The sequence below is a fragment of the Marmota monax genome, unplaced genomic scaffold, assembly GCF_021218885.2.
Source record: "Marmota monax isolate L192 unplaced genomic scaffold, Marmota_monax_Labrador192_F-V1.1 WCK01_AAM20220418_F8-fsc00020, whole genome shotgun sequence".
Classification (NCBI taxonomy): Eukaryota; Metazoa; Chordata; class Mammalia; order Rodentia; family Sciuridae; genus Marmota; species Marmota monax.
Window position 1 is genome coordinate 7614625 of NW_026692912.1, and position 17757 is coordinate 7632381.

General features: G+C 43.8%; 1 protein-coding gene across 2 annotated transcripts in view; it reads left to right on the forward strand.

Annotated features, from left to right (window-relative positions):
* Positions 1-15766: 15766 nt before the first annotated feature.
* Rgs3 (regulator of G protein signaling 3) overlaps positions 15767-17757 on the forward strand; it is a 117119-nt gene continuing 115128 nt past the window's right edge. Inside the window, exon 1 of one of the 2 annotated variants that reach the window (XM_046451269.2) lies at positions 15767-15943. In XM_046451269.2, coding sequence (XP_046307225.1) covers positions 15865-15943 — 79 coding nt within the window. In that variant the 5' untranslated portion in view covers positions 15767-15864. The remainder of the gene's footprint in view (positions 15944-17757) is intronic. The other variant, XM_046451267.2, reaches the window with a different exon arrangement.

The window sequence follows — 17757 nt, forward strand, 5'->3', positions numbered from 1 at the left end:
GATCACATTGGTTATACAGCCACATTTATACATAGGTGTATATTGTATTCTGCTACCCTTCCTATCCCCCCCTCCCCTCCCCTCCCATCACCTCTTTCTACCCAATCTACTGTGACATGTTTCTCTCTCTCTCTTTTTTCTTTCCCCTCACACCATCTTATATGTAATTTTGCATAACAATGAGGGTCTCCTACCATCTTCCGTGCAATTCCCCTTCTCGCTCCCATTCCCATGCACCTCTCGTCCCTATTTAATGGTAATCTTCTTCTCATGCTCTTCCTCCCTGCTCCGTTTTGAGTCACTCCCCTTATATCAAAGCAGACATTCTGCATTTGTTTTTTAGGGATTGGTTTGCTTCACTTAGCATAATCTGCTCTAATGCCATCCATTTCCCTGCAAATGCCATGATCTTGTTATTTTTTAGTGCTAAGTAATATTCCCTTGTGTATAAATGCCACATTTTTTTTTATCCATTCATCTATTGAAGGGCATCTGGGTTGGTTCCACAGTCTAGCTATTGTGAATTGTGCTGCTATGAACATCGATGTGGCTGTGTCCCTGTTGTATGCTCTTTTAGGTCTTTTGGGTATAGTCTGAGAAGGGGAATAGCTGGGTCAAATGATGGTTCCATTCCCAGCTTTCCAAGGAATCTCCATACTGCTTTCCAAATTGGCTGCACCAATTTGCAGTCCCACCAGCAATGTACAAGTGTACCCTTTTCCCCACATCCTCACCAGCACTTGTTATTGTTTGACTTCATAATGGCTGCCATTCTTACTGGAGTGAGATAGTATCTTAAAGTGGTTTTAATTTGCATTTCTCTGATTGCTAGAGATGGTGAGCATTTGCTTGTATTCTTGATGATTGCCATTCTGACTGAAGTCAGATGAAATCTTAAGAGTAGTTTTGATTTGTATTTCTCTAATTACTAGAGATAATGATCATTTTTTTCATATGTTTGTTGATTGATTTTATTTCTTCTGTGAAGCACCTGTTCAGTTCCTTAGTCCATTTATTGATTGAGCTATTTTTTTTTTTTTTGGTGTTAAAGTTTTTTGAGTTCTTTATATATCCTGGAGATTAGTGCTCTGTCTGAGCGGTGTGTGGTAAAGATTTTTTCCTATTCTATAGGCTTTCTCATCACATTATTGCTTGTTTCCTTTGCTGAGAAGAAGCTTTTTAGTTTGAATCCATCCCATTTATTGATTCTTGATTTTACTTCTTATGCTTTTGGAGTCTTTTTAAAATCCCTTTTATTTTGTAGGATTGGTAGTAATGTTGCCTTTTTATTTCTATTTTGTGAGTCTTCTCTCTCTTTTTCTTGGTTGACCAGGTAGAAGTTTGTCAATTTTGTTGATCTTTTCAAAAAAAGCAATTTTTAATTTTATTGATTTTTTTTTTCTGCTTAAAATTTTCGGTTTCATTAATTTCACTCTTGTCTCTATTATTTCCTTCTTTCGGCTTGTTTTGGCTGTGTTTGTTCTCCTTCCCCAATGTCTTAATGTAGAAGATAGGTTGCTGATTTCAGGCCTTTCTTATCTTTTAACATCGGCATTTACAGCTCTAAGTTTCTCTGTGGTATAGTTGTATCCCATAAATTTGATATGCTGGGGCTGGGCTGTAGCTGGTAGAGCGATTACCTAGCATGCATGAGGCACCACACAGAAATAAATAAATTAAATACAGGTATTTAAAATTTTTTTTTGATGTGCTGTGTCTTAATTTATCACTTTTATCGCTGAGCTACATCCCCAGCCCTTTTTATTTTTGAGATAGGGTCTTGCTAATTGGTTTGACAGGAGTGTGTTCTTTCATTTCCACTTATTTATAAGTTTCTTGATTTCTTTGTTCTCTGGCCTACAACCTGGGGAAACCTGTCAGTCAAGGCTCTGGCAGTGGGTGGGGACAATGGTGTGCTTTTCTGAGTGACCCAGGAGTTAGGAGTCGAGTGCTTGGTGGATGGGTGGTGGCGGCAGGAGTTACAAGCCTCCTTGTCTTGCTTCTCTCAACGTGGAACCCTGCCCCAGCATGGAACTTTTAACACTTCTCAGTGCCGCCGTGCCCAAGGAAGAGACTCCTTACAGTGGGGGCTGCGAGGAAGAAGGGATCCCCACTTACATTGGCTGAACTCACCTAGAACTTAGTCTTGACTAAAGGTCGGAGGAAGGATGGCAAAGGCTGACATCCTTCCCTCCTAAGAAGACAGCTCTCTGACTTGGAGTGGGGAAGGGAGGGCTCTGGGTTCCTGGCTGAAGCAGACTGGTATGTAGCTTCTGTCTCACTGCGGGTGGGGGCAGAGGAACATGGATCTTGGTTCATATACTTCTCACTGAATTTTTTGATTATTTAGTTTAAACCCAGAGGCACTTTTATCACTGAGCTACATTCCCAACCCTTATTATTTCTGAGACAGGGTCTTGCTAATTTGTCCAGGTTGCCCTTGAACTTGTGGTTCTCCTGCCTCAGCCTCCTGAGTTCCTGAGATTACAGGTGTAATCTACCTGGCTATGGATTTTCTTGAACAATGTGCCTTCACTTGCTGCATGCCCTTTGGCCATTTTGAGGGAACTTATTATTTTTCAATGCTGGGGATTAAACCTAGACCTTGTATTTGCATGTGCTGTACCACTCAGCTACACCCTGGCCCCTACAGAGATTTTAAATGCTTTTTTGTTCAAAGTGATTTCATCAGTTTCTCTGGAGAGTGGTTTGTGAAGCTCCTCTTCGAGTCACAGGTGGAACTATAGACTGGGCAGAGATCTTTCTCTAAAGAGAAAACTTTCCCTCATCATTACTTGGCTACCCTGAGTACAGTTTGTACAGGAGGGGCAGATTAAACATTGTCTCAAAACAGACCAAATTAGAAAGCCAGATCTGTGGCCTACTCCTTCCTCTCTTCCAAGCCAAATAAAAATTGTGTGACATCATTTGTGTTACTAGACTGAACTAAACTGAATCAACGGCGAGAGGCAATAAAGGAGTGTTATGTGGGGTGTTTTTCTGAAAATAGTTTCTGGAATGTACATCCCATTATATAATGTCTTATATGGGCTGACTTTTAAAAATTTATAACTTTTAACACTTCTAAGCTACTTCACACCTATCCACAGGGACAAATCTGATTTCTAGGGTTAGCAGTGGGGGCAAGGATGGAGTGGGGCTTGTCTTTTATTTACTTATTTTACCTGAAGACTCAGGTCAAGAAGAGAAGGTCTAACTGGTTTACAACCAACTCAATTACTTTATTTGGTGAACAACTCTCAGAAACTGGAATATTCTTGTAAGTCCTGCTGATGAGTACAAAGTTACCTTTTGAATCATGACATACTTACGGAGTGAGAAGACATTTGCTATGTGAACCCTGGTCTTTGTTTCTATTTTCAAAAAGAAAAAACACTTGCAGCGTAAAACTTGCTTTACCTCTGACACGCTAATACCTCGACGTTGGATAATCACCAACAGAAATGCGGGAACATAACCTACATTCCACGTTAGTTTTCTCCGTATTTGACACCCACTGTTTTGGTTGGTTCTCTAGCCAACTCAGTAGATAGATGTGGATTGTCTCCATTTTATAGATAAAGCTCAGAACAAAGGGCTGATGGTAGATAATCCAGTAGGGCTTTGAGTGAAATAGAAAAAATGCACCCCTTAAGACACTTGATGAACATTTGTTAAAAAGAAATCTCTCAATGGTCCTACAAATCTATGATGTTACAAGTCAGCAGCACCCCCAGTGTGGGTCCCCAGCCTTTCCAGTGCGCCTGGTGGCCCTGCTAGAGAGGTTAAGTAATTTGCCAAAAGCCAAAGGCCAGCAGGAGAAGGGGGTCTGGGCTTAGAATCTGGGTCCTCTCTCTCCGCATTCTCTATATTCTGATGCCTCTGTCACTTCTTCTCTTTAATGCAAGCTGAGACTGGGACACCCTTAAGCAGAATGGAAGAAGGAGGCAAATGGAAAAGAATTGATTGCCTGAGGGGGAGGAGCCCTCACTAACCCTTTGCTTCTGCCTCCCAATGTTCTGAGAGGGAAGGAGCCAGGTAACTGTGTTAACTGTCATTTCCCACCTCAGGCCACAGGAAGCAGAGGTAGGACTCAGCCGGGAGTGCTTGGGAATCTGACATAGAATTTAATCTGACAAGAATACTTAAAGTTTAGCTTGCTAAAATATTGTCCTAGGAGGCTAATATTCCCAAGAGACTACACCTAAGTTTATTTTGTTCTTGGCCACTTTGTGATCCCTGCTAGAAACAGGGCTACTTGATTTGGGTCACCATGATTTTCTGAGAACATTTCCCAGCAATCCCTGGTCCAGTTTGAGCTGTGTGTAGAAGCAGACAATGAAAGCACCTTCAGATGCCTTGGGTCCCAGGTTCCCACTCTCCTCTTCGCAGATCTCACAGTCCTGCTTTGGTATTAGTCCTGATGACCTTGAGGGTGACAGACTCTGTTCTTTGTTTATGAATTATAGAAAGTTCCCTGGGTTTGGTGAGGGGAAGGGGGGGGTCAGGATTTCATATAGCAATCCTTAAAAAAAATCAGTATATTCAAATGTGCCTAAAATAATTTTTTTTTTTTTACTAAATAAAGGCCAGAAGTATGCCTGGTAATGAGTAAAATTTCTTTGGAGTCCAGTAATCTGGGAAAGAATTTCTAAATTTTTAAGAAAATATTTCTTTAATTGTAGATGAACACAATACCTTTATTTTATTTATTCATTTTTATGTGGTGCTGAGGATGGAACCCAGTGCCTTACACATGCCAGACGAGTGCGCTACCACTGAGCCACAACCCCAGCCCAAGAATTTCTAAATTTTATCTTTAAGTTGCCATAAGGTGCCAGAGTGTTTATACATCTATTTAAAGAGTCAATGCCTAGAGTATCTTTAATAGAGAAAGGAGAAGTTCTGGAGAAATGGTAGAAAGTCATTTCCAGAAACAGCTCTGTGGGAAATTTTTCCTGGATCAATCGCTACCACTCTTAGTGACCACTAGGTGGTGGTATAACACTATGAAAACGGTACCCTTTCTTTAGCACTTCAGATGGGAGGCCTCTGGTTATTTGAGGCCAGTGTCTACACATCCAACACATTTTACACTTCTGTGAGTAAAAGAAGAAAAACAAACAAAAACCCCAAAATTCGTCATTTTCATATGTGGTACAATTTAAATTCTCAAGTGATTGATGGCTCCCACAGAGATGAGGCTGTGTCTATTGCCATGGATATAATCCCAGGGTTATAACCTGATTGTAGGAGGTGCTGACAAATGAATGAAACTACCTCTGAACAATTTTATACTGTCATTGGAAGAACCATTTCAAGAGTGTGGAAAATTCTGGGGTTTAGAGGCCTAGGATTTGGGGAAGTTGGGAGGTACTGACGATCCTGAAATCATCAGTTGGATAGACACTCCAGGAGGCTGTTCTGGGAAGGCAGAAATACTAAAAGCAATCTGACAGGCTGATAGTGCTTTGCATTCCCTATGTTTATCTTGACCAGATTCCATCTGTTTGAAAATACAGGAGTATTTAGGATTTAGAATTTCTAAATTTAAAAAAATTTAAATTTTAAATTTAGAAATTCTTTCCCAGATTACTGGACTCCAAAAATTGTCTGAAAATTGGGGTGTAAGCCAATAATTTTTTTTGAGTCCATATTACTTGTAAGGATGGATCTGCTTTGGATAGGATCTCCAAAAGTCATTTACTCTTCTCTGCCTCTTATTCATTTATTTGTTATAAATTCATTCACACCACAAGAGCAGCCATGATCATGTGGTCATCTCTGACCTTTCCTTCTTTTGGTTTCTGAATTCAATTGTCAGCATCAGATTTTCCACTTCATTCTGTTCCTTCTATTACTTTAGTGCTAGTGCAGGCCTCTGTCTTCTGTCACCTGGTTTCTGCATCAACCGCGATCTGCACCACTACCATCCATTCTTGCTTCTTTCCAACAAGCAACGACGATCACGACGTACCTTTCTTTAAAACTCTCCCTTGTCTTGGCACCAAACCCAGCCTCTTTCACTTGGTTTACAAGCCTTGCAAGGCTGGGCCAAGCTGTCTCCCCAGCCCCAGTCGCCCCTGCTCCCACCCTGTTCTATGTGCTCCAGCTGTGATTCATTTTTCCTTTGGGGTCTTCTAATGAGCCATGTCCTCTATTACTTTCAGACTTTTCATTTTTTATTTTCATTTTTCCTTTTAATCTGGAACATTTTTTCTCCTTCTGCCTGGCTACTTTCTGATCATTCTTTAGGTCTCAGTTTACATCTTCCTTAATTTGGAAATACACTTTCTTTCTGACCACTGTCTAGATGATGACCTCTTTTACTTTTTCTCTTGGGGTCCCTGTTGGGGTTCATGACCTGTCCATTGCCACCTTCCATGGTCAGATTATGGGTTCTGTGTGTGCCAGGGTCCTGTCTCACTGCACTTCTCCACACCTAGTGAGCACCTGCCACATTGTAAATGTTCACTAATGTATGATGAATGAATGAAAAATATTTATGACCCATCTCATTCTTTAAGGTACCCGATCCAGCCATGTGAGTTAAGTGGTACAAACAGAACAATGGTGATGGGAAGAAGGAAGGGGTCACTAGGGATGTTACCATTTGAAGCTGGGTTGGGTTTTGGCAAGTCGAGATATTTGAGGAGGAGGGAAGTGACATAAGTGGACAAGTTTGGAGGACAGGCAAGGAATATGGTGTTCCTGTCTGAGAATAGTGGGAAGTAGGACTGGAGACAGCTTGTGACTAGACTGCAGAGGACCTGGACTGGAGTGAAGGGCCAATGGGGAGCCACAGATGACTTTTGAATGGAGGAGTGATGGGACTGAATTCCTGCTTCAGAAATTCCTGCCCTTCATCTAAGGGCACTGTGAAACATGGAGCCAGTCCAGCAGGGCCAGTTAGAAGGCTATCAGAGAAGTCACCATGGGAGGTGGTCAGGCCTGGATTAGTAGGTGGCAGTAAGGATGGAGACAAAGGGAGGAAGGGTGAACAATGACCTCGAAACCAGAAAGAGAAGATGAGGGAGGAGGAGTCTGAGTTTTCAGCCTGATTCAGAGAGGTACTGTCACTGCCAGAAAGGTGAAGTCAAGGGAAGCAACCAGGTTAGGGAAAGATAAAGGAGTTTATTCCTCAAACTTCACCCTGGAGTGATGGCTGCATGTGCGTTTTACTTATGGAAATCCAATCAATACGAGGGATTAAAAATAAAAGCACAGTGAGAAGAAGGAGTGGCAGAGATAATATAATGTAATTCATGGGGATGCTCCAGCTCTCCCACTCGGGTGAAGTAGCTCCCAGAGGGAGGGCAAGATGTGGAAGCTAAATTTGCCATTCCCTTTTTTTATTCACAAAACCATGTGTATTTTATGATTGGCATAAGGGATTATTTGAGGGTAGTTGTGGCTACTCACAATCTGTGTCTTATATGCTGATTTTAGAACTGAATTCCATGGCAAGAGTGAGCTTTTTAGAATGTGTGCCAGGGCCTGTAGGCAGTGGGCAGATATGAAGAAGACACATCAGTCACTGCATCCAGCAGCTCAAGGCCTAGCTGGACAGAAGCAGACAGTCAGGGCTACGGTCTAAGTGAGCTGTCAGGGAGACCGTGGGCACAGAGAGGAAGACTGGTGGCAGGTGAATCAAGACCGAGGTGGCCCTGAACCCTGGTACTGAACAGAGATCTGGGTAACATCTTCAGAAAAGAGGAGAGTAGCAAAAAGGGGGACACAGATTTGCAGAGGGAGAGAGCACAGAGCCAGAGAGGGGAGGCCAGCGAACACACCTTCACAAGAAGGCAGGAAGTCATCAGACAGAGAAACCGTCAGGGGTGGGAGGAAAATTGCAGCCAGGTGGATGAGGACGGAGAGCAAGCAATGATTTTTTACGATTAGGGAGTCAACGGTGGCTGCTGTGTGATTGAGATGCCAGTAGAGCGGGGAGGGAGAGATTGGAAAGAATTCGGAAATGAAGAGAATGAATGCCACTTCTCTTTACCACGCCAGTGACACCAACTTAGATGGGTCCCCCAGATCCCAGTGAAATCCCCCTGAAGAACATTTGGGATTTCTGGAGGCCGTGGCCTCTTCCCAACTGTTATCTGCTACTGTCCACTGGAAGGACACTTCACTGTCACCGTATACTGAGCCAGAAATAGGCTTTGGTCTCCAGAAGCCTTACATTCAAGCTCGACTGCAGTCCAGCTGAGACACAGATGTCAGCTGTGGTGGCTGCATTTTATACCAAACATGTCTGCATTATTTTCTTCCATAAGTAGAATCCACGCTCCCACATGACTGCAAATGCTAACTTGCTAATGGCTTCCCTGGGGTTGGCTTCGTGCAATTATCTCATCAGAATTTAGACAAGGCAGCATATAACAATTTCTTCCAGGATGCAGGGAGCTCTGGATGTTTTTTAGTCAACAGTTCTTCAGCCGAGTTATATTGTTCTTTCAGAGATTTAACAAGAAAAATGTTTTCTATACGTACCCACATAGTTACCGCTTCTAGTGTTCTCGTCACTTCTTTGTGTAGGTCCAGAACTCAGTATGGTTATTGTTTTCCCTCAGCTTAGAAGATTTTCAACATTTCCTTCAATGTATCTTTGTAGATGTTGCATGCATTCACATTTTGTAAATATGAGAAAAATCTTTATTTTGCCTTCATCTTGAAAGATATTTTTGCTGGGTAAAGAATTTTGGTTGACAATTGTTTTTTTTTTTTTTTTTCTTTCAGTACTTCAGCAATGTTGCTTCATTGTCTTTTGTGGCACATAGTTTCTGATGAGAAGTCTGATGTCATCTTTATTCCTCTGTATGTAATGTGGGCTTTCAGGGGGGCTGCTTTTTAAAGATTTTCTCTTTCTGCTGGTTTTAAGCAATTTGATCATGATGTGTTTTGGTACGGGCCTCTTCATATTTCTTCTTCTCAAGGTTCATTGAGCTCCTTGGATTTGTGGAATTATAGTTTTTATCAAATTTGCAAAAAAAACCCATCCATTTTTATTTCTTCTTCTCCTCCTTCTTCTTTTCTTTTTGCAGTGCTGGGAAATTCTTTCCTTTTGCAACCCAGGGCCTTGCACATGGTAGGCAAGTGCTCTACCCCCGAGTCACACCCCAGCCCCCCACCACTATTTTTTCAAATATGTTTTGTCCCTGATTTCCTTCAGGGATTCCAGTCCCATATCTATTAGGCTGCTTGAAGTTGTCTCACTGGTGCTCTGCTCATTTTAAAACTTTCTTGTTTATTGGTCTCTGTGTTTCATCTTGGGTGTTTTTTATGCTGTGTCTTCAAGTTCATTATTTTCTCCCCCTGCAGTGTTCAATCTGTTATTAATCCCATCCTGGGTATTTTTTCATATCAGACACTGTATGCTTCCCTTTATCATGTTTAGTTGGGGCTTTTTTGTATCTTCCATGTCTTAACATACTTTTAAAGCACTTCTTGAACATACAGAATGTGGTTCTAATGGCTGTTTCAATGTCCTTGCCTACTGATTCTATATCTGTGTTATTTCTGGGCTTATTCCTATCAGTTGGTTTTTCTCCTTATCAGGGATCCTGCTTCTTTGCGTGCCTGGGAACGTTTTACTGGGTCTCAGACATTATGAATCTTACCTTGTTGCAGGCTGGATGTCTTTATATTCCTAAAAATATTCTTGGGATTCTTCTGGAATGCAGTTAAGTTCCTTAGGAATGGTTGGATCCTATTGGGTCTTTCTTTTAAGCTTCTTTTGATGGGAACAGAGTAGCATTTAATCTAGGGCACAACTGAGGCAATACACTTCTAAGCACTCTGCCTAGTGCCTCATGAATTAGGGGGTCTTTCCACTCTGGTTGAGGAGAATAAGAACTACTTCTGGCCCTATATAGGCTTCAGTGATTGTTCTCTGTAATCCTTTAGGGTGGGTGGCTCTTTCCCCAGTCTTGGGGCACTTTCCTCTTAGCCAAGAGCTTATCAGAAGATTTGAGGGAGGACCCCTGCAGGTCTCTGGAGGTCCCTCTTGTGAGGTTCTCTCCTGTCTGGTACTCTGACCTCCGAACACTCTCTGCCTCCACCTTCTGAACTCAACTGAGGGACTGGAGTTGTCCTAAGTACTCTCTCCCTTTTGGAAAGTGTCTCCTGGCAATAAGTTGGCTCAACCATAGGAGTCACCTGCTTTTCTGTTCCTCCATGGACATTGTACCCTGATGTCCAATAGCTTGAAAAACCATGATTTCATATATTTTGTCCACTCTTTTAGTTGTTTTAGGGGAAAGGGAAAATCCAGTCTCTGTTATTCCATCTTGGCTAGAAGTGAAGTCATCTTGTTCTTTAAGTTTGAAACACTTTTGAGGGTTTCTGGAATGTAGACTATGCCAAATCAAGTTGCTGACTATCAGGCCAGCGGAGGGGGTGCTTCTGGAAGAGGCTGAAAGCGCTTCCAACCTACATACAAAGGATCTTTTTAAGTCTTTGGCTTTTATCTTTGGCCTCAACTATTTCACTTTCTTTTGGTGGCGAAGGTTTGGGTCTCTTTCACCTTTAGGCAATATCTCTCTGCTCACACTTGAAATCTTCCATTTTTTCCTTGGTTCCCACTCAGACCCTGTTTGCACATTTAGGTCATCAAAGGTTTTTCCATCTGAGGCAAATTAAAAAGTTTCTCAGTGGTATTTACCGCAACCAGAATCTGCTTCAGTAGAGAACCACTCACCCAAAGACAACTGTCCTACCTTAAAGATGAATTACAGACATGCTGTGAAGAGGCACATCTTTCAAGGGTGAATAAAACAGCACTTAACAAAGCCTTCCAACTGGTTAAATTTAGGACAAGGAAAAAAAAAAAAACCTGACCCAAGAATAATCTCTGGCCTTGAGCCCAGGGTCCTTTTCCTTTTTGAGTGAATTTGGTACATTTTCATTCATGTGGGAACTGTTGCCTCCCAGCATTTTATTCTGGGATGGAAGGTCAACAATGACTGCCTTGTTGCTAAATCCAACGGACACTTCTCAGTTATTAACCTACTTGACCTCTCAACAACATTTGACATTGTTGACAATTATCTCCTTCTTAATGCGTCCCTGGTTCTCCTTCTCCTCCTACGGCCTTTCTTTCTCCATCTGTTCTCTTCCTGGTTCTGTCCCCAGCCTTCCTCTTAAACTGAATGTCCTCCTTGGGAGCGCTCTCTCTCTCTCTCTCTCTCTCTCTCTCTCTCTCTCTCTCTGTAATATTTTTTAGTTATAGATGGATGCGATATCTTTATTTTGTTTATTTATTTTTACGTGGTGCTAAGGATCTAACCCAGTGCCTCACATGTGCGAGGCAGGTGCTCTTCCACGGAGCCCAAGCCCCAGCCCCCTCCCTGGGCCCTCTTATCATACACGGCTTCCTTGGGAATTCCTGAATCTGCATTTCTAGCCTGTGTATTTCCCTGAGCTCCAGACCAGTATTTCCACTTGCCATCTTCACTTGGCTGGCACAGAGAGATTCTCCCCTCGCAGCCTCAGTCTGGGCCTCCCCCCTCAGTTCAGCCCTCCCTCCCCAGTTCTCCATCTCTGTAAAGGTTACCTCTAAACATTTAATTTCTCAAGTCAGAGCTTTTCGCATTCACTCTTCCTCTCAATCACCAAGTTCTGTTGACTCTACTTCTTTCCATCCCTACTGCTACTCTACTACTTGGTTGCTGCCATCTTTTACGAATGTGACTGGAAAAGACTTCTCTTAACCACTTTCTGCTTCCAACTCTCATATCAACCCCCCCCCCCCCCCCATGTGAGATTCACTAGAGTGGTATTTCTAAAATAGGAATTAAATCTTGAAAGGCTTACAGAATCGGCCTTTAAAACTGTCTGGACTTCTTAGATTTTTTTTTTGTTGTTGTTCTAGGGATTGAACCCAGGGGCTCTTACCACTGAGCCATGTCCCTAGCCCTTTATAAAATATTTTATTTAGAGACAGCTCTCGCTGAGTTGCTTAGGGCCTTGCTTAGTTGCTGAGGCTGGCTTTGAACTCAGAATCCTCCTGCTTTAGCCTTTTGAGCTGCTGGGATTACAGGCATGTGCCACCGTGCCCAGCTAGACTTCTTGGAATTTTTCCCGGTAGAGTTTTGGTTTTCTTTTGTATTTTCTTTCTGGTTAGTGATCTATTAAACATCATAAATCTATAATGTATAAATATAAACATCTATTAGATCTACAAGTATAGCTCTAGACATCTATCAAACTCTTGTATTAATTTTAGTTAATACTTTCTAGAAAGTTATTTATTTCTCCTCAAATTTATAAGTTGCAACATTTTTTCTTATAATTAAAAAATTACCTTTATATCTTAGTTATCCTCCTCTTTCCTAAACTTATTTGTAGCTTTCTTTGCTAAGTTTTGCCAGAAGTCGATTTCATTGATTTTTGTGGGGCAGGGTACTGGAGATTGAACTCAGGGGCACTCAACCACTGAGCCACATCCCCAGCCCTATTTTGTATTTTTTTTTTTTGAGTTGCTTAGTGCCTTGCTTTTCCTGAGGCTGGCTTTGAACTCACAGTCCTCCTGTCTCAGCCTCCTGAGCCACTGGGATTACAGGTGCACGCCAATGTGCCTGGATGTTTTATTGATCTTTTCAAAGGCCATGTTTTGATTTTATTGTTGAAGTTTCTTTTTTCTTTAAATAAATTTCAACTTGAAAAATTTCCTCTGAATTAGCTTATTTATCTTTCAACTTTTTGAAATGAATCTATTTTTCTTCTCGAAATAAAACGATTTTTCCCCTTGGACTTTCTATTCTATCGATCTGTTTGTCCTTTCTTTCTGGTATAACATTATTAAAACATTATTTAACATTTGGCAGTCCAAGTCTCCTTTATTATTATTTTACAAAATTTTCTTGGTTATTGGGCCAGATGGCATCTTAAAGTCACAAAGATCTTTGATAGTTAATGTAAAAATGCACCCAAATAAATCCTTTTAGTTCCTTCTTTCCAAACTCAAATATTCATTATTTTTGCAGTCTTCAAAAAATGTCTATCATCAATCTGTGTATGCATGTGGCATGTTTAAATGTATTTTATGTGTGTGCATGTGTGTGTGTGCATTTGATGCATGTATAGCATGCGGGGTCTGTTTGTATATAGGTGTGAGGTGTGAGTGTAGTGTGTTGTGTGTATACATGTGGGGTGTGTTAAGGTATGTGTGGTCTATGTGTGTGCAGGATGTGTGCCATGTGTATGTTTGTGCTGTGGGTGTGTGCCAAGTGAATTTATGTACATGTAGAGTATGTGTGAGTGCAAGTGGAGTGAAAAAGAGATACTGAGACCCTAGAGGGTGCTTGAGTCCCCTGGGCATGTCACAGAGAGCCAGACTTGCTTCTCAGCCCCCCTTCCTTCTTGGGGAAAACAGGGCTAGGACCTGACTCTTTCTGAATGTCAACTGTGGATGGCAATATGGGTCAGTAGGGCAAGTCCCTGCAGTGCCACTGCCCATGCTCCCACTCACTTGTCCTCCATCTCCTAAGGGAGGAAAAATGACCTGTTCTTTTAAGCAAAGGGAACTTCAAGGGACCCACTCAGTAAAGGAACATTTGCCGTGGCAGCAAAGGTGGTACAGGTGGTTCCAACAGAGGGGATCAGGATCAGGCTGGCCTTGGGGTCTCCCAACTGAACAGGTTAGCTGCCGAGTGGGGCAGAAGGAGTCAGGAGGGAAACTTCGAGGTAGTGGGACCTTGGTCCCGATAGCAAGTGAAGGGCATAGTATGGGCCTCTGTCCTTTGTCTCCCAGGCTACATTCAGACAATGCAATTCTCCTCCCAGGTCCCACCTTCCTGAGTGTTGCACCTGCAAGTTGCTCGAAGCCTCCTGTCCAAGGTGCTCTTCCGCAGTATAAGGCTCTACAATGGTCGCTGGAAGAGCTGTAAAGAGGGTGACTGTCACCTTGGGCACATAGCCCTTCTCTTCCATGTAACCTTCCTGTGCCCTGGCTTCCGAATGCCTTGCTTTGTAATTCCTACCAGGAGTGAACAAGCCCTCACAGTGGGCGTCCTTGGGCCATGTTTTTATTTTTTTTTAAATTTTTATTGTTGGTCTTGGGCCATGTTTAACTCCTGCTCTGATCTTGCTCCTGCAGGCGCTGCAGCACCCTGGAGCGTAGTGTCCTGTCTGCACCCTGTGGCTTGAACCTGAGGTTGCCCATTTTCCATGACTGGGTGGAGTGACTAAGCCAGGATACTTCCCTGCCCAAAATGGATGTCTGGACTCAGACTTCTCCAGCCAGGAAGAGGATCAAGCGTGCCCAAATCCAGGGTGCAGGTAAGACCATCTGCCAATGGAGAGTGAGCCCACTCCTGCTAAGGGTAGTGTTCATGGTGTGTGTGGGGTAGGTGAGGCAAGAGCAGGACAGGGCTTTACACAATACCAGGATTCAAATGATCCACCCACTTGTATGTGACTCATTTGCACTTGACCAGTAGTTTGTTGATTTTAAGCCTCCTCTAGTTTCTGCTTCCTACCGGTGGCCAGCTGAACCTGTGGCATCTAGTTTCCTTACTGCCTCAAGAAATCAGGTCTGCTGCCTCCACTTGCCGTTGACCATGGGGCAGGTGTGGAAGCCAAGGAAGAGCAGAAGGTGACAGCCTTTGGGGCAGAGGGTCCAATTTCAGCTCTGCCTGTTCCTAGTTCTGCAAACCTAGGGCACTTCACTTACCGTTTCCACCTGGGGTTCAGATTTCTCCCTGGTAAATTGGAGCTAATACTTCCTAGGCTTAGGGAAAGATCAGATGAGATGATATGTGTTAATTGCACAGCTCAGCTTCTGGCACCTGGTACTCAATATATATAACTCTTCTCTCTTGCCTCCCCCAATCTTGTCTTGAGTGGATCATGGAACCACAAATACCCACTTGGTAATGAAGTCAGGGATCAGGGACAAACACCAACACTTCCCATTTTTAGATTTACATGAGACCAGCAGCTTTCCCTCCCACAGTGGCAACAGTCAGAGATTTGCAGAGCAGATGTCTTGGTGTGAATCTGCTCCCTGGAGGTGTCTCATGAATGTTTGCCGACAAATCCACACAAGGGCTGACCTTCCTTCTAGCTCTGCCTGCTTGCACCAGGCTCTGGAGATTCAAAGTGCCTACCCACTTTCCCAACTCCCCTCCCTGTCCTCAGATGCTGGGGGCCTGCCCTACTGTCTGATGGCACCAGGCTGCACATGGAGGACCATGAGGCTGGCTGGTGCAAGCTGCTCCCATATGTACCTGTCCTAGGCTGCTCTCATCCAAGGGAGATTCAGAAGGGCCGTCTGGGCTGGCAGGGTTTGGAAAGAGGCTGGAACCTCTGGTGGGGGTGGCTTGTCCAAATACAGAGAACACTTTCCCAAACCCTACTGCCCCTGGCTAGGAGGGTGCTCCTTTGCCTTGCTTGGGTCTGATGATTACAGGTCGGAACTTCAAAGCTCTGGCTAATTGCAGCCTGGGGGAGCTGGGCGAGCAGGCTAAGCCCGCCCGAGTGGGCGCAACTGGCCCCTCTCAGGGCTGGCACTTCCGAGCCCCAAGTGCGGTGCTGGAGCCAGGGGTCCTGGCGCAGCCGCCGGGTGCAACCGGCTCCTCTGACTGCTGGTGACTGTCCTCGTTGCTCGGGGCGCCCACGCCTCCTCCCCTTGGCCCGCGTCTGCTAGATCAGGTGGAAATCTCCCCATTCAAACCAGCGCGGGCCAATCAGGGCCGGGCGCGCGCGGCCGTTCCCCAGCGCTGCGCAGCCGGGCCTCCGCTCCCGCCCGCCGCCGCTCCGAGGCGCTGGTGCAGGGCGCGGGCTAGCCTGCTGCCCCGGTTACCCGCACAACACAGCCACCTCGGGTTACCCTGCCCCTCCCGCAGCAGGGACGCCATGGAGGGCTCTCTGCACCGCGTCTCCTTCGGGAACCAGCGCGCCCGCCGGGACCTGTCCTTCTACCTCTCCACCTTTGGTAAGTGCCTGGGGGGCAAGGCTGCCCCCCCCCCCCTCAGTGGTGAAAGGCGAGGTTGGGCAGGCGCTCTTCCCATCTGGGGGCGACTTCTCTGGCTCCTTCCTCCTCTGATCGCCCAGAAGGGCTCAGGGAACAGGCTCAGGCGCAGCGAGTCGCGGGACACCACCTGCTGCCCTGCCGCTGGTGCCAGCTGCTGTTGGTTCTGCCTCACTTGGCTGGAATAATCACGCTCCAGTTAATCTTTCAGAGACCCGGCTTGTCACCACGGAGTTTCCCATTAGCAGGCAGCTCCAGTGCAATCAAGGTTCAGTTTCTGGATATCTCATTCACCCACTTTCCTTTGACTCAGCGACTCAACAGGTGCAGGGTCAGTCCAGGTAGCCTTGCCTCCTGTGGCGCACCCTGGAGGCTGTAATCTGACTTCTTCCTTGGGTATCTTGCAGCCGAGGTGGGAGAATTCTCTCCTCCAAGACAGACCTTGGGAGACTCCCAGGGCTGCCCTTCAACTTAAAGTGGAGAAAGGGGCAGTAGGCCTCCACTCCCAAACTGCTAAGTTTGCAGATGGAGTTCTTCCAAATACCAGCTGGGCAGCGGCTGTCACAAAGGCCTGGACAAACCTGACCTTCCAAGTATCCATAGTAAAGATAACAGCCCTTCTCTACAGTACAGCCCTTGTTTCTTCCCTGGGCTTGCAACTCCCTGTGCAGAGGGGTTTTTTTTTTCCTCTGTGAAGGCTTGGGCCCAGAGAGAGGAAGATCTCTCATGAGCCAAGACTTGTACCTGAACTTGAACCTTCTGGAAATGTTCACTTCTGTGGGGGTGTTCACTTCAGGGGAGGGTTATGCAAGCTGAGTCTAGGACCTGACTACTCTAGAGGGAAATTTTTTCTTCATTGTAATAATTGGTGTACTTTGAAGAAGACATTAGAAGTATACATAATATTTTCCCCAGGATTATCTCTTTTGTTTTGATTAGGATATTCATTAACATTTTTTTGGTAAAAATTTTGTTGAGATATAATTCACATACATACAATTCATTTATTTAAAATGTACAATTCAATGGAAATTGCACAAACATTACCACAGTTAATTTTATAACATTTTCATTGCCTCATCTCAAGTCTAGGCGATCACTAATCTACTTTCTGTCTCTGTAGATTTGCCTATTTTGAACATTTTATATAAAAGGAATCATATAATACATGTTTATCTGGGACTGACTTCTTTCACTTATGATGTTTTCAAGGTTTAATTATGTTGTAGCATGTATCATTTCATTCATTTTTATGGCTGAATAATATTCTGTTGTATGGACATACCACATCCTGTTTATCCATCCATCTGTTGTTGAATATTTAAGTTGCCTTCACTTTTTGGCTATTATGAATAATGCTGCCACAAACATTTATGTATAAGTTTTTGTGTGGACAGATGTTCTTTTTTCTCTCTTATACCTATGAGTAGAATTCTTGGATCATATGTTAACTCTGTGTTTATCTAGCTGAGGAACTGTCAAACTTTTCCACACTGTCTGCACCAATTTACACCATCAGCAATGTATGCAGGTTTTGCTTTTTTCACATCCTCACTGACACTTCTTATTATCTGACTTTTTAGTTTCAGCCATCCCAGTGAATTGTAAAGTGGTATTTTATTATGGTTTGCATTTGCATTTTCCTAAACACCAGTGATGTTGAGCCTTTTTAATATGCTTATTGATATTTGCATATATTCTTCATAGAAATATTCTTCAGATTCCTTTGCTCATTTTTAAATTGGGCTATTTTTTTCTATTACTGAGTTAGAAGAGTT